The sequence below is a fragment of the Scatophagus argus genome, chromosome 7 (genome assembly GCF_020382885.2).
Source record: "Scatophagus argus isolate fScaArg1 chromosome 7, fScaArg1.pri, whole genome shotgun sequence".
NCBI lineage: Eukaryota > Metazoa > Chordata > Actinopteri > Scatophagidae > Scatophagus > Scatophagus argus.
The window spans coordinates 25,080,760-25,094,598 of NC_058499.1; the positions used below are offsets into that span (position 1 = coordinate 25,080,760).

At 39.0% G+C, this 13,839-nt stretch overlaps 2 protein-coding genes across 5 annotated transcripts in view; one reads left to right on the forward strand and one right to left on the reverse strand.

Annotated features, from left to right (window-relative positions):
• Positions 1 to 294: 294 nt before the first annotated feature.
• Positions 295 to 8,349, reverse strand: cstpp1 (centriolar satellite-associated tubulin polyglutamylase complex regulator 1). Its single transcript, XM_046394426.1, has 9 exons — positions 8,129 to 8,349; positions 7,859 to 7,961; positions 7,263 to 7,393; positions 6,905 to 6,989; positions 5,718 to 5,803; positions 4,742 to 4,949; positions 3,380 to 3,489; positions 2,483 to 2,546; positions 295 to 1,594 (listed from the first exon to the last, which is right to left on the reverse strand). Exons 1-9 carry the CDS (start codon positions 8,208 to 8,210, stop codon positions 1,426 to 1,428), a joined length of 1,038 nt encoding a protein of 345 aa, XP_046250382.1. The 5' UTR covers positions 8,211 to 8,349; the 3' UTR covers positions 295 to 1,425.
• Positions 8,350 to 9,243: 894 nt separating this feature from the next.
• Positions 9,244 to 13,839, forward strand: part of ckap5 (cytoskeleton associated protein 5) — a 35,126-nt gene continuing 30,530 nt past the window's right edge. For 3 of the 4 annotated variants that reach the window (XM_046394419.1, XM_046394421.1, XM_046394422.1), the window contains exon 1: positions 9,606 to 9,760. The gene's annotated coding sequence lies outside the window, so the exon portion shown is untranslated. Of the gene's footprint in view, positions 9,267 to 9,605; positions 9,761 to 13,839 lie in introns of those variants that run through there. The other variant, XM_046394420.1, reaches the window with a different exon arrangement.

Here is a 13,839-nt window from a genome sequence, read left to right on the forward strand (position 1 = left end):
TAACATCCATACACTGCCTTAGAGATAGAGGGGAAAACTATTCTTCACAATAGAATGCTTTTTTAAATTTTCTATTAGTTAAGACCTGAGAACACCTCAGTCCCCATGAACACCTTACATGTGTTTGACTCAAAGGGATGCTGCACTGATTTTACAGCTAAAGGTCAGTTTACAACCGAGCCTGTGAGAACACCTGTTTAATTTTTTTCATGTAGGAACTTGAGACTGAGTAAAGAGCCCTGATGATGTCACAGTGATGACATCAGGGTAGTATGGACAGGAGTTACAGAATTAAACAGAAAGTCCACAAACTGGAGGTGTACTGTTTTTATTAGGCAGGGAGGGTCTTATGAAAGATGTTTTTGTTTGCACCGTGGGACATGTAGGATACAGTATCTAAAAGTCTGGATTTCTTGAACTCTGCTGAAGTCACTCCGAGACAAGATCAGTGAAATACCTAACCGAGTCAGATGTCAGATACCAACAGAAATCATCTGTACAAGGCATCACAGTTGCGTCTTTATTATTCACAGTGGGAGTCTGGATCTTCTTATATGTCATTTCACCTTCAAATGCTAAGCTCAATGTCAACTTTTTCATTAATAGTAATAAATAAATTAGAAATAAATTAGCACTGTAAATACAGTTCATGCTTGACTTAATTACTGGCCAAGTTTTGAACTGGCAGGAAGAAGAGGGGCCACTCTTTCAGAAATCCTTCAGTCATTCTGTCGAGCATCCCTGTGACAACATATTGAGAAACAAAGAGCATATGCATCTGCCTTTGCAATCAGTTTGGGACTTTTTTCTGAAAACTCATGCATCCTCAGTCAGTAATTCCACCTTAAATATGTTCCTATCCTATTCTGTCACTTTGTAGAACCAGCAAGTAAACCTGTCCTGTTTTGCAGAATACAAAGCAGCTACAGTACCCAAAACTACATATTAGTTTAACTTGAGAGTTTTGGTGTTACATGATAGCATAGTAATATTTTGTCACTGACAATTAAGAGTGTTATTACCTGGTTATAGTACTCATTACTAGCAAAAGACATAATATTACTTTCAAGAAATATTGAAGGGAATGTTTGGACGGATCACAATAAAATTCAAAACACACTGTGGTTGCAGAGCAGTGGCATGTTACATGACCATGTGCAGATGTGGGGCATGCCTTATATCACAACCACATAGCATGTAAAGAACAACAGTAGCATCAACAGTGAATCCACAGTGCTGCTCTGCATTCAGGGGTATTCTGAACATTCCACTTAATCTCTCACTGCTTTTCTGGACATCAGTGCTATATAAAAAGAAGACAATTCTGTCTAATGGGCAAGAAAGTTCTGCTGTGTATCATACAGCCACAGTGTGTTCTGGACTTAAGATGGAAGGTGATATATCAGAGTGGTAAAAGGTTAGAGGTCAGTTTTCAGAGGAGTCAGTCTCTTCCGTGGAGCCATCGCTTTCCACTTCCATCTTCCTCCTGTGGTGGATGTTCCTCCTTGGTGAGGCCTTCCTCTGCACCTCCTTCAGCGCTCCCACAGCGCTGCCGCTGCTGTTGCTACCAGGACTCACTGAGATCTGGGCGATTCTGGACAGCATGGGACGAGAAAAGAGAACAAAGAACAGGAGAAAGAAGGTAAAGGAAGGGACAAATAAGATGAAAAACACAACCATAGGAAAGAAAAAGAAAGGCATCTTAAAATGTGTTGGCTTGTTATGATACAGACACCCTGTACACTACACAGTATACTGGATGTGCCTATTGATACAGATGTATGTCAGTGGCGGGCAGTCAGGGCCAGCAAAGCCTTCTCTGTTGGCCTAAACACTATCAGAATCACTGAACTACATTTACAACCTAAATTCTAAAATTTGTTCCATGAAATTGTATTCATTTTTTCCTCACTGTTTATTTCGTAGCATTTCTCTCAGCTGCACCGTTTCCAGTACGTGTATGTGGGTGTTCTGTCCAATCAGATTTCAGCCTCTATGTGTTGCCATGTCAGTCTAATCTGCCCAGGGCCTTCAGATTCAGTAGTTCTGGCCCACACAATTTAGACTATATTAGCCATTGACTGTTTCTTTAACCAATCAGATTTCAGAAACCTCGCTGTGACACTTCCCAGGGCCAGCAGTCACAGCCAAAGTGTGACTGGCACATTCTGAACTGCTCTGGATGATGTACGTGGCACAGTTGTGGTTGTAGTGTAGAGGTTTGGAGTTGTCTTACTGTGTTTCTTGTTGTATTAATAATGGTAATTATCCTCAACACGTGAAATTCCTCTCTCTCTAATGCCACGCCTTGTCATATTGTGTTTTTGGATAGCATTGATGTTTGTTTTAATAATTGCAACATGATAGTGGTTGTATTAAGAGGTGGACTAAGTCAGGCATGTCCCCACTGAAGGCCCAGGAACCAAATGCACGGCCCGCCACTGATGTACGTATATGTTTGTGTGCGTGTGTGTGCTCTCACAGTTTGTCCAGTTCCTGGTCCATCTCCGGGTCAATAAGCAGCTCTGCCTTGCTGGGTAACGCACCTGCAGAGAGAGAAGATTCAACTGAACATTCCTTATTTGTACTGAATCAAAGTATTCTGAGTAATATAAACACACTCACTTGGGGTAATAAACCCTGAGAATTCTTGCTAAATCACTTAGCTTATTGTTTGGTTTTACAACACCATGACTGCTCAGTCTCAGCAATGTCATCAACCTCTGCAGTCAGCTGTAGTAAAAAGTGTCTGATAAATCTACCAAACAGCAGATAGACATGAACAGTATGTAATGTAATGTAGCAGTAGCAGTTGTAGCAATAACTTGTTCAATACAGTGGAGCTTTTAGCAGCTAAGTAGTCAAATATTTTTCACAGGAGTTGAAAGAGACCAAAACGAGAGTGAATATTGGACTTAGCCCTCATCAAGTGGACACTAACACAACTTTAAATGAATGAATAGTAGTAGCAGTAGTAGCAACAGTAGTAGTAGAAGTAGCAGGAATAGCAGTAGTAGCAGTAAAATGCAGTAGTAGTGGTAGTAGCAGTAAAAAATGTAGCAGTAGTGGCAATAAGGCTAATAGTAGTAGCAGTAGTAGTAAAAATGTACCAGTAACAGGAGTAGTAGTAGTAGCAGTAGTAGTAGTAGTTGCAGTGGTAGCTGTAGCACATGCATTTGTAGTATTGGTAATAGCAGTAGTGGGAGTAACAATAGTGAGACTAACAGTAACAAAAGCACTAGTAATATAGAAGCAGTAGTAATAGTAGTAGGAGTAGTAGTAGTTGTAGTACCAGTAGCACAAGCAGCATTGGTAGTAGCAGCAGCCTGAGCAGTACTGGTAGTAGCAGAAGCAAAGTAATGAGTATTGTTAAACCTACCAATAGTTTGGTTGATGGTCTCATGTTTAGCCAGGCTCATCAGGAAGCTGTAGTAAGACACTCTGTCAGTCTGTTCCAGTGCTTCCTTCATGCAGGACCTGGGAGGAAGACTACACACAGACAGAAAAAGTCGAATCAGCTAAAACACACATAACAAGCAACAGCAGCAGTGCTAACAGTACTTCTATTTCCTCTCATGTTATATGATCGATCAGTTAATCAAACTTTATTTGTATAGCACTTTTTGTACAAGAATAATGTAGCCACAAGTGAGAAAAGTCTGAAATAAAAGTTGGGTATTAAAAGAAAAGTCTGGAAAATAAAGAACAGAATAAAAGAACATACCAAATAGTAAAACTATCAACCCTAAAAAAAAAAGCATCCCCAACCCTATCAACATCAAAGGGGTCATTGTGGAGATAGTGAAAGAGTACAAGTACTTAGGGGTGTACTTGGACCACAAACTCTCTGACAGCAGGATGTTGTCATTTTTGTAGTTGGGAAAGTTGCAATGTCTGTAAGAAATTGAGGATAGGATAAATGAAGGAATTCTGATAGTCTTTGTGCTCTGTGTACAGTCCTTATCCATTCTGTACAGTCTGGGTTGTTTGCACTATGTACAGTTATGTACAGGTTATATTTAATCTCTCTTGTAGAGTTAGTGTAGCACCTGGTCCCTGGAGGAACACTGTCTCGTTTCATTCTTCACTGTACTACTGTACACAGCTGAAATGACTACCTGACTTGACTTGACATGGCTATTATTATTTAGTTGTATTTCTATATCATTAAAATTATAGTGGTAGTAATAGTGGTGATAATACTAATAATAATGATAATAATAATTATTATAGTTAGTTAGTATTATTGTTGTTGTTGTTATCATTATTATTATTATTATTACTAGTACCACCACCACTGCTACTACTAATACTAGTACTACTACTACTATTATTACTATTACTGTTAGTATTGTTACTACCGGGGGAATGTTGGGTCTCAGGCACTAAATAAATTGAACTGAAGTGAACTGAAGTGACCTACTGAGCCCCATCTGGAGGCTGTCTCACACCCCTGTCTGTGCTGACCTCGAGCAGCCTGGCTTCCTTGAAACGGTGTATATGTCACAGGCCTGGAAGCCAACTTTGACAGAGTGAAATTTGGTTTTATATTTTTTCAGGAATTTGAGGATGTGGAGGGATTAATTATAGTAGGAAGCCACCGTCAGAGTGCCGTCAGCACCCATACTGAACCACTTGTGTGTCATGTGACACGGTTTAAAACTATGACGTGGAGTGAATGGAGAGGTTCATGAAGTAAAATAAGAGCGTGTGAGGGCTGAAAGGTGTATGTGTGTTTTACCTGAGTTTGAACCTGTCACAGAGAGCGTCTATACATTGAGCAAGAGTGGACGACTCCACCCCATCGTGCTGCTGCTCCTCCCTGTCGTTCTCCTCTGTATTCACAGAGGGGAGTTGCTCGATGGAGGTGGACGTGGGGACGATGACAGTGTTAGGACTCTTTCCTGCTAACAGATCTTGGTAGATCACCAGCACGCTGTCCAGGAACTCTGCAGACACATCGAATAATAGGCAGTTGGAAATCAGGGTGATAAATTCTGTATTTTGGTTGGAAAAGTTATTCCCAGGAATATCATATAACACCATGTGGTCTACTTCTAATATGATGAGTCTACCTTAATGACTGCTAGTTAGTGAACAGGTTTGTATGTGGAGTAGTTGTGACCAGAATTTTCTTCTGTCCACAGAAAAGTGAGTGGTTCACAAGGGTTCTTGGGAAAGAAACAGGCCAGGAGGACTCTAAAAGGCACACATCAATGCTATTGTGCTTATTCATTTCCTATGCATATTGCTGAACAGTGTAATGAGACTGATATTGAATACATTTATTGGCTTTCATCTTCCCTTTTCTAAAACTCTTAAGTGAATTTAATGCAGGGTAAATTCAGTGAGTATAAATACTGATCACTTTTTATAGGTACTGCTTCTTGTTTTGTCTGCTTTTATAACCTTTTATTATTAATTTTCCTGTTTTCTTATATCATTTATTCCTGTATTTCCTCAACAGAGTGTATAGTTTCCCTCAGCCTTGAAAAAACTTCCCATCCTAAACAAAAATTCAAAGGTTTAGCCAATTATGGAATAAACAAGAATCAATCCATCCACCTACAGAGCACCAAATTCTAACTTTAAAGTTTCTCTTTAAAATTTGATTCTGTTGAGAAACAATTAGAAACAAATGCTTATCAAAACACAAGTTAGTAGAAGTTATAGACACCCTGTACAGAGCCAATATGACACAGTAGTTTCAATAGTACCTTGGTAGTAGAACTGCAGCTGGAAGGCAAAAAGGAAATCTGAGAAAGACATCAAACAATCTATGGCGTCGTCCATCAGAACAATTCTACAGGATAAGAAAACAAAACAAAAAAAACAAAACATTCTTCTGTTAACCAGTTAGGTCTAGTGGTGACCAGATCATTAAAGCTTGAGCATTGCAATAGCATTTTGTTAAAATTCTCATTACATCTTGACGGTAGTTACTAAAACAGCCAGTATCTGTTACTGTCTCATTGTTTTACTGCGTTCAGGACATTTCTGAGCATCAGCAATTCTGAAGAAAGATAAACTGACTGTCTCATGCTCATTCACTGGTGTTTTTATGGGTGACGACCCGAGAAAGAAACTCTACAATCAACCATCTTTCTCCAGAATCGCTTACTGACAATTTCTGCACATTATGCCTTTTAAAAAAATTATGACATCTAAGGTTGTAAAATGCATACACGGGATTAAGCAGCTGACAAGACAATAAATAAGTAAGTCAGTAAGCAAATCTTTATTTATATGGCAATTTTTAAAACAAAACGTTTCAAAGTGCCATGTCTGTGTGTGTGTGTGTGTGTGTGTATAACATCTAAATATAGATTTACAGAATAACAGATTCACATTGTTGTAAAGTTCATATACAGAACTTTGCATGTTAAAGATGTACATAACAAACTTAATTTTAATCCATCATTGTACATTCCAATTATATTATATTATAGAATACAACAAAGTATCTGTGGAGTTGAATTATTATTTTTCTTTTTTTTAAATCTAAATATACTCTTACATTACTACAGGAAGAAAGATGTGTATTATTACACTAGTGATTGAATAAAAACAAATGAACTAAGTATGAAATCACATGGGGAGAGTTACTACAAGCAATGAGTACATAAAGATGTTGTATTTATTTATCTTTTAGAAGATGGGTGAATAACAAACAAAAATAATACCTGAGACATGATAGTAAAGTGGTTAACATGTAAAGGCTCTGACTGCATTGAAGAGTTATACATGACTAATGTTCATTTTTATATGGCATACCTCATTTAGGTTGATCAGATAAGACTATACTGAGGCTGGGGTTGATGGAGACTCTATATATTGAGAATCTAAATAAAATATTATTTTAAAAAATGAAGGGAACGAGTATTGTGTGTGTCAGCAAACTGACCTGGCTGCACTCTGCACCATCTCTGCTGGGAAGTCTGGACACAGTAACTGCAGCAGAGACCTGTACTCCAGCATGGACAGTAAGTCTGAAGTACAACAAGATATACAACTACGGTAATTTATGTTACAGAATATACATCAGTGAATCACCAATTTAATGTTAAAGACAGAGAAACCAACCAGCAGGCAAAATGTGTGTTGAAGACAATAAATCTGTATTTGGGAACTAATGACAGCACAGTACTATACAGTATAGTTAATGTGATTGAAATTATTAATTCACATAAAAACAGACTTACAGAGCAAATCATGCATTTATTCAGTGTCTAAAAAAGGTACCTATTGCCTATTGCACTCACCTCCACTCTTGCCAATCTGTCTGAAGCATCTCCAGAAGACTCTGATGAAGGAGGCTCTGTTATGAGGAGTGGCCCTGATGTAGTTATATTCTCTGAAGAGGACGTGGTTACTGTTCTTCACACTGCTGAAACTACAAACACACAGTTCTACAATACCTGAAAATCAATGTCATCAACTGGTTCGAAATGATTCACAAAAAGCATTAAACTGAGTTTACTTGTGAAACAGAATGAGAATGACCTGGTTACAACCTGAAAAGCAGTACAAAACGGTAAAGGCAAAAGTGCATTAGATTTCTGGATCACATTTACATATATACATGTATACAGCCATGCACTGTACACGTATAAATGCGTTTCATTATTTGATTATTTCTATATCGGCACTGGTTTACGGGAAGTTTCCTACAATGGGCATCAACCACTTGTGGAAACTGAATGCATGAGACTATTCTTTGCAAATCTGGAGATTTGGATTCTAAAAAAAAAAAAAAATTATTTTAGTCACCCAAATCCTATGTGACTCAAAGCGTTTCCCCATATCTGCTGTCCAGACTTATAAACTGATGACTGAATTCGTGATGAGTGACACATACTATTCAGCAAAGTAGCGGATCACCCCAAACTGGGTGTATTCCTCTTTATGTTCCAGGAGCTGCGCCACCGCATCGCTCAGGTAAAACAGCACATTGCTGTCCGCTGTAAGGAAAGTAAACTCAAATAATCACGCACGCATGGATAAAAACACATACACTTGAAAACGTCAACACTCGGCTTATAGTTATTCAGTCTATACAAATGAAAATATGCGCAAAAGGGTTTTAATTAGTTAGCTAAAGAGCTCAACTATGACAACCAGAACCTACCGAGGTATTCGTCCACGGGGACGGTGGAATTCAAACGGTTCATTCTGGTCGTCCCTTCAGAAGATAAAGTGAAGGTTAACATACATGTATGTTTAAGTAACGGTGCTATAACTGGCGTACTAATTTAATTTCTGTGTTCTTAGGATTTTGCTAGCCTCCACAGGACTAGCCTAACTGTCCTGACATGGTGGACTTCCATGGAAACAGCGGAATGTTGTGAGTTACACCAATTAAAGCCCCCTGAACAACACAGGATCCAAAGGTTCCCTTGCTGTTTTCGAAATTCTAATAATTATAATAAGAAAAAGGATAACCCTGGCAGTCAGTTGTGATATGTTTCACTTAAACATCTCTATTTTTTATTTCTTCTTCTTCACCTTTAACATGTTGGACTTTATTAACTTCATTCCATGATTAACTTGCAATTTTACTTGTAGGATTCTGTGTCGTTCACATATCAAATACCACAATATTTGAACCATGAGGAGGGTTCTGATCGTTAGGTGGTTCTGATGAGTCGTTAACACCCCCGTCAGAGTGTTATTGGTCACATGCCTCTTTGATGTGTGAACCTGGTTGGAGCAGGTGAGAAGTGAATCTTTTGGGTATTATTCACCCACTTACAAGGCCCTCTTAGGAATAATACCCAAAAGATTCACTTCTCACCTGCTGCCAACAGGTTCACACATCAAAGAGGCACGTGACCAAACCGTCCAGTTGCCTAATGAAACCATTCAACATCAACTCTGATGCTTTATTTAAGTTCAGAACTGTCTAACCAATGTTACACAATACTATGGTCTACACTGTGTGTTTAGTCAAATCACATAGGTGTAAACGCAATACATGAAACAGACCACTGACAGAAAGATTTTCATTGTGACAGAGAAGACTTGTTAGAAGAACAGCCAATCAAATCTATTCAGAGAACGAGAACTGTAATGGCAAGTCCAATCAGTAACGAAATTTCATACTTTGGGGGCGGGCCATAGTTCAAATGCAACCAATCAATGGCTTCGTCTAATAACATGTAAGAACGCCCATTAAACTATCGCTAATAAAATGTAATTGTGTGGAGCCATTGCTTTGGGGACAGCGGTGAATTCATTTGGTGGCGTGTGCTGGTGTTTCCTGTATGGTCTGTATTTGATTTTTCACGCAGTGAGACTGTATATAAAGTCTATGACTCGACACAAGATTGATGTAGTCAGGGTGGTGCCCCTGTCTCCACCCACCTCTGTCTCTCCGCCCTTGAACGCATTTCAAAAAGCTGCAACAAGTTGGACATTGGCAGCAGCGATAGGTCCGGAAATCGTTGTCAATTTTGTCTATAAAATAAGAGCGCAAAATGTCTCAATTTCACAGAGAGAGGCATCAATGCATGAAAGTGTATCCCGTAATGTTGACTTACTTAAAATGTTAACTAATACACAACAGCATGACCTAAATCGATACTTTTTGTTGAACGAGGGACATTGCAGTTACTAGTTTTATTTCGAACCGGAAGTTACGCTCTTCGCACAGACAACACTTCTATAAAGATCGGTTGGGTTTTACCCACAGACAACTCTCACTATCATCCACATCTCATTGAGCAGCCAGCATCGTTTTGTCTTCTTAATACGGAAACAGGTATTTCGGCGATATAAAATCACATTATAATTTCAGTCTAAACTCGTGTTGGAATCTGAGCTAGCATGTTACGCTGTTGTGTGTCTGCAGCTGTTGTGAACTGCGTTGTTAGGCCTGTCTGTGTTGGCGCGGATGGAAGGTTAGCTCAAAGCCTTGTTTCCAAGCAGCTAACGACGGCTATCGTCCACTAGCAAACAATAAGGTCTCGCTATGAGCATTTGCCGGACCTAATACGTTTGTACAGCAAACGCTAACAAGCTGCGTATCGGTCGTCAACGCGAGCTGCATGTGTGCATTTGCTGAAGCTGGTTTAAGCAGAATGAGCGGGTTTACGTGCTAACGTAGCAGCTGTTAGTGTTGTTGCTAAGTTAACGTTAGCTAGTTAATGGCGCTCATTTGACTAGGTGGTAACTAACGTCAGCCAAAAGCTAGTTAAGACGATGACCACTCCCAGTCTGACTAAATTGGAAACGGCCTTGGTGACAACGAGTGAATTGGTTAGATTTATAACACATCTTGCAAACGGTTGCTATCCTAATCTATTATGACGGGCTACGTTTAGGGTGCAGTCTCGTTTCAGAGTGAACGTAGGGTAACGCTAGATGTGCATGGAGTGTGCACAGCTGAACTCGGGGCTTTTAAGTATTTATCTAATTAGTTAACTTAATATAAATTAAGCGATACTCGAAGCTCTCTGTTCATTCTTTTATGCAGCGGGAAATTTCGCTCAATTCACACACAATGTATAATAGAGATATTGCTGTAGTCGTCTGTGGTTTTCGTTCTAAATGTTAATATACTCTAACTTATATGTGGTCTTTTATTGGTACTGAAGGCTTTATCACAGTTCAGTGATGAATATTTGCAATGGACTGTTGCGTTGATTGAATACTACCTGCTTGGCCATATCCATATTAGTAATGCGTTTTCTTTAACTGTGGCTGTCAGTAAGAAGGATTTTTGAATTGAAACGTGTTTAAAGAGTGCTACTTGGTGGTTTATAGCTGTGACGAGGTAACTCTGAAGAATATCAAGTCCTAAGTTCTACTTATACATGTCCCTACTTTTAGGACACATTTACTACGTTCACATTTTAGGCATATATTTATTTTGCTTACATCTCAGGGTTTCGCTTATGAATTGTGTGATTATTGAGCTGAAAGGAGTTGCAGATTCTGGAGAAAGATGCCATATGACAGTGCTTTAGGTTGGTGGCAGTGTTTGAGCCAGTGTCATCATTTGACAGCCTGGGAATGAGTCTCAACAGTCAACTAGCTCTTAATTCGTTTCAGGAGGGACTTGTTAAGGTTTGCTTGTTTGGCCGTGTCTGCTATCTTTGTCCGTGTTTGCTTTTGTGGTGAGGAAGGCTACAGTGTTCAATCTGAGCACACACTTTAAGACTGAAGTGACGGTGAAACAAATATTGCACACGTTGTTTCGTTCACTGTGTAGGCTAACTGCTAGTCACAATGCATGCTTGAGGGATTTATTTTTCTGGACATTATGACCGGAGGAATCTAAATATGTTGGACCTCAAATTTCCAGATTTTAAAAAAAGAAAACCCCATTACAACTACAATTTCATAACGCTTTTGAATTTGCCTTTTTGATACACATTAATAGTTCTTTTTTTTTTTTTTTTCCCCCCCATTGAGTTTACAGAAAATGTGTTTGTCATGATATATATTGATGTCTGGATATGCAATGGCTTTGTGTTGCTGTGTTGTGCAGCCCTAAAAGTGTGTTGAAAATTTTTAAGGATGTTATCGTGGATCAAAAAAAAAAAAAAACTATCTAGAAAGGCTGAAGTTGCTAAGATTGCCATGCTTATATGTGAGACTAGCTCTGAGATGACCGTACTTTGTAGAGATGTGGATGATGTCTCCAGCCTGTTTACGGGACTGGATTGGATCAATATGAAATATGAACCTACAGCCCCTCCCGGAATGTGCATTATACAATCACATGCTCGGGCTTTCAAGTACAAGTGAGTGCATATAAGTGAGAGATGTTGCAACTGAAGAAGTGACTTTACAAGATGAGTCTTTTATTGAAGGTCAATGGGGCGAGGATTGGAAGAGTAGAGTGTTAGAGGAACTGACCATCAGCCTTTTATTTTCTCAAGTCATCAAATCCTTTATAGGTTGGACTCTTTTAGAAATCCCCTCTTTTGTTTGTTTCTACTAAAATGGAAGGTGCTCATATGTTCTTTTTTTTTTTCCTTTTTGAATTATCTGAAGATGTTGGACAACACTGATGTACGATTTTGGTCTCAGCAAGAGACTGGCAGCTGATGGTGGACTTTGAGAGGCAACTGAAGTTCCCACAGAAGAGCACCACCTTAAAACCTGACGTGGTTCAATTTCACCACCATGGTCTGATCAGTGATTGTTGACAAGGTGGCTGGAGAGCAAGATGTTTGCCGTTAAATGTGGGATGCAGGGATTTTGCAGCCTGATCTCTATCCAGAGCCTTTGGTGTGGTGTGCTAGGAATACAAGGGTAGAGGAGAAGAGCCATCTGCAGCATCACCAATGCTACAGAGAGAGCCTCGAGAGGAGAGACATCAGGGCAGAGTAGCTAGTTATGTTGTATAGATAAGCGAAGACATCTTTTATTTTTGGTTGCATACAGCAGAATGTTGTATGTTGTGTGTATTAAGTTGTGACTCCGATGAAGTTGGAAATTGCAGCAAAGTCAGGAGTAGTTATGTGTTTATCTCAACGAAACAATCATAATTTGCTTCTGTGCAGTAGGGACGTGTGGAGTAGTTCACTACTAGTTTAAGTGTCACCAGAAATACTTGTCATTTGTTTTTTTGTTTTTTTGTTTTTTGTTTTTGTGGTTATTTGGATTATTCTATTGATGTCTATGTAGGAGCCATTTCTAGAGCTAAATGTATGTAGGAAACCACATTGGCCCAGTGGGTCACCTTTGTGCCTTGGGTTACTTGCAATGTAATTATGAACTTTCAGGGGACAGGTGTTGCTGGAGGGAGGAGCACAAATAGTTTTCTTAAGGCGATGCTTGGCAAACGCTTGTGAGGTGTTTGGCTGTATGAAGATTTATGGACAATGCTTATGGATTCTTGTAGAGGTGCACCAATTGCAATTTTCTTACCTGATTACTTTTATTATTTATTTATTTATTTTTTGACCTGCTGATACCGATTTTTGACAGTTCTGATTTTCTTTCTAAGAACTATGATTGAGAGCATACACAATCAAAATCAGCTTTTCTTCAATGCAAATAATGTACTTTAATAATAAAAGAAATTATTCAACTTTATTTGCAACCATTATTAAAATTTATGATTTCTTCTCAAAATAAAGTGCTCTGCAGCTAAAAAGAACTTAAAATAACAATTTACTGAAAATGAGCTGTCCACCCAACTTTATCAGACATGTATTTCTTTACCAAGCAAAAGCAGGTGCCACAGATTTATACAAGAAAACAAATATCAGCTACTTGTAGGATCTTATAATATGCTTATAAATTCACCAGGGCTGAGTTAACTTCTAAAGCCTCTTTTCCCAACTATGAAGAACAGGACCATGAATTCCACAGTTTTCCTCATAGTTGCTTTGGCCTTTTCACTGACTCCTACAAAGGAAAGACAGGAGAAGCTGCTAGCTTGTGTCTGGCACTGAGCTCTGGCTAGCTTTAGCTTTAGCTGCTTTTCCTTTGCTAGCTTCTTCAAAGTGGGCATGTTCAGCTCGGTGATGGTGTTTTAAGTGTCTGGTTAGGTTTGTTGTGCTGCATGTTTTTGTGGTAGACCCCATGGTTTACTTTGGCCTTCTGTGGATTGTAAATTGTGAACTTTGTGTCCTCTCAAAGAATGTCCTCTCTACAGATATGTTAGTGTGTGGCTGTGAAGTTATTGCCTGCGCCACTGTGCATATGTGATGCAATGGATTCAGAAATATGGGAGACTGACTGGCCAGTATTCAGATGTTGCTTTGTACAAGAATAAACCAGCCCTGATTTAAAGTTGCATCTAAGATGTCATTAAACAATGTGACTAACGATTTCAAGTGGCTGTGTGGACAATATACGTAATGTTTTTTGGACAGTGTTTAA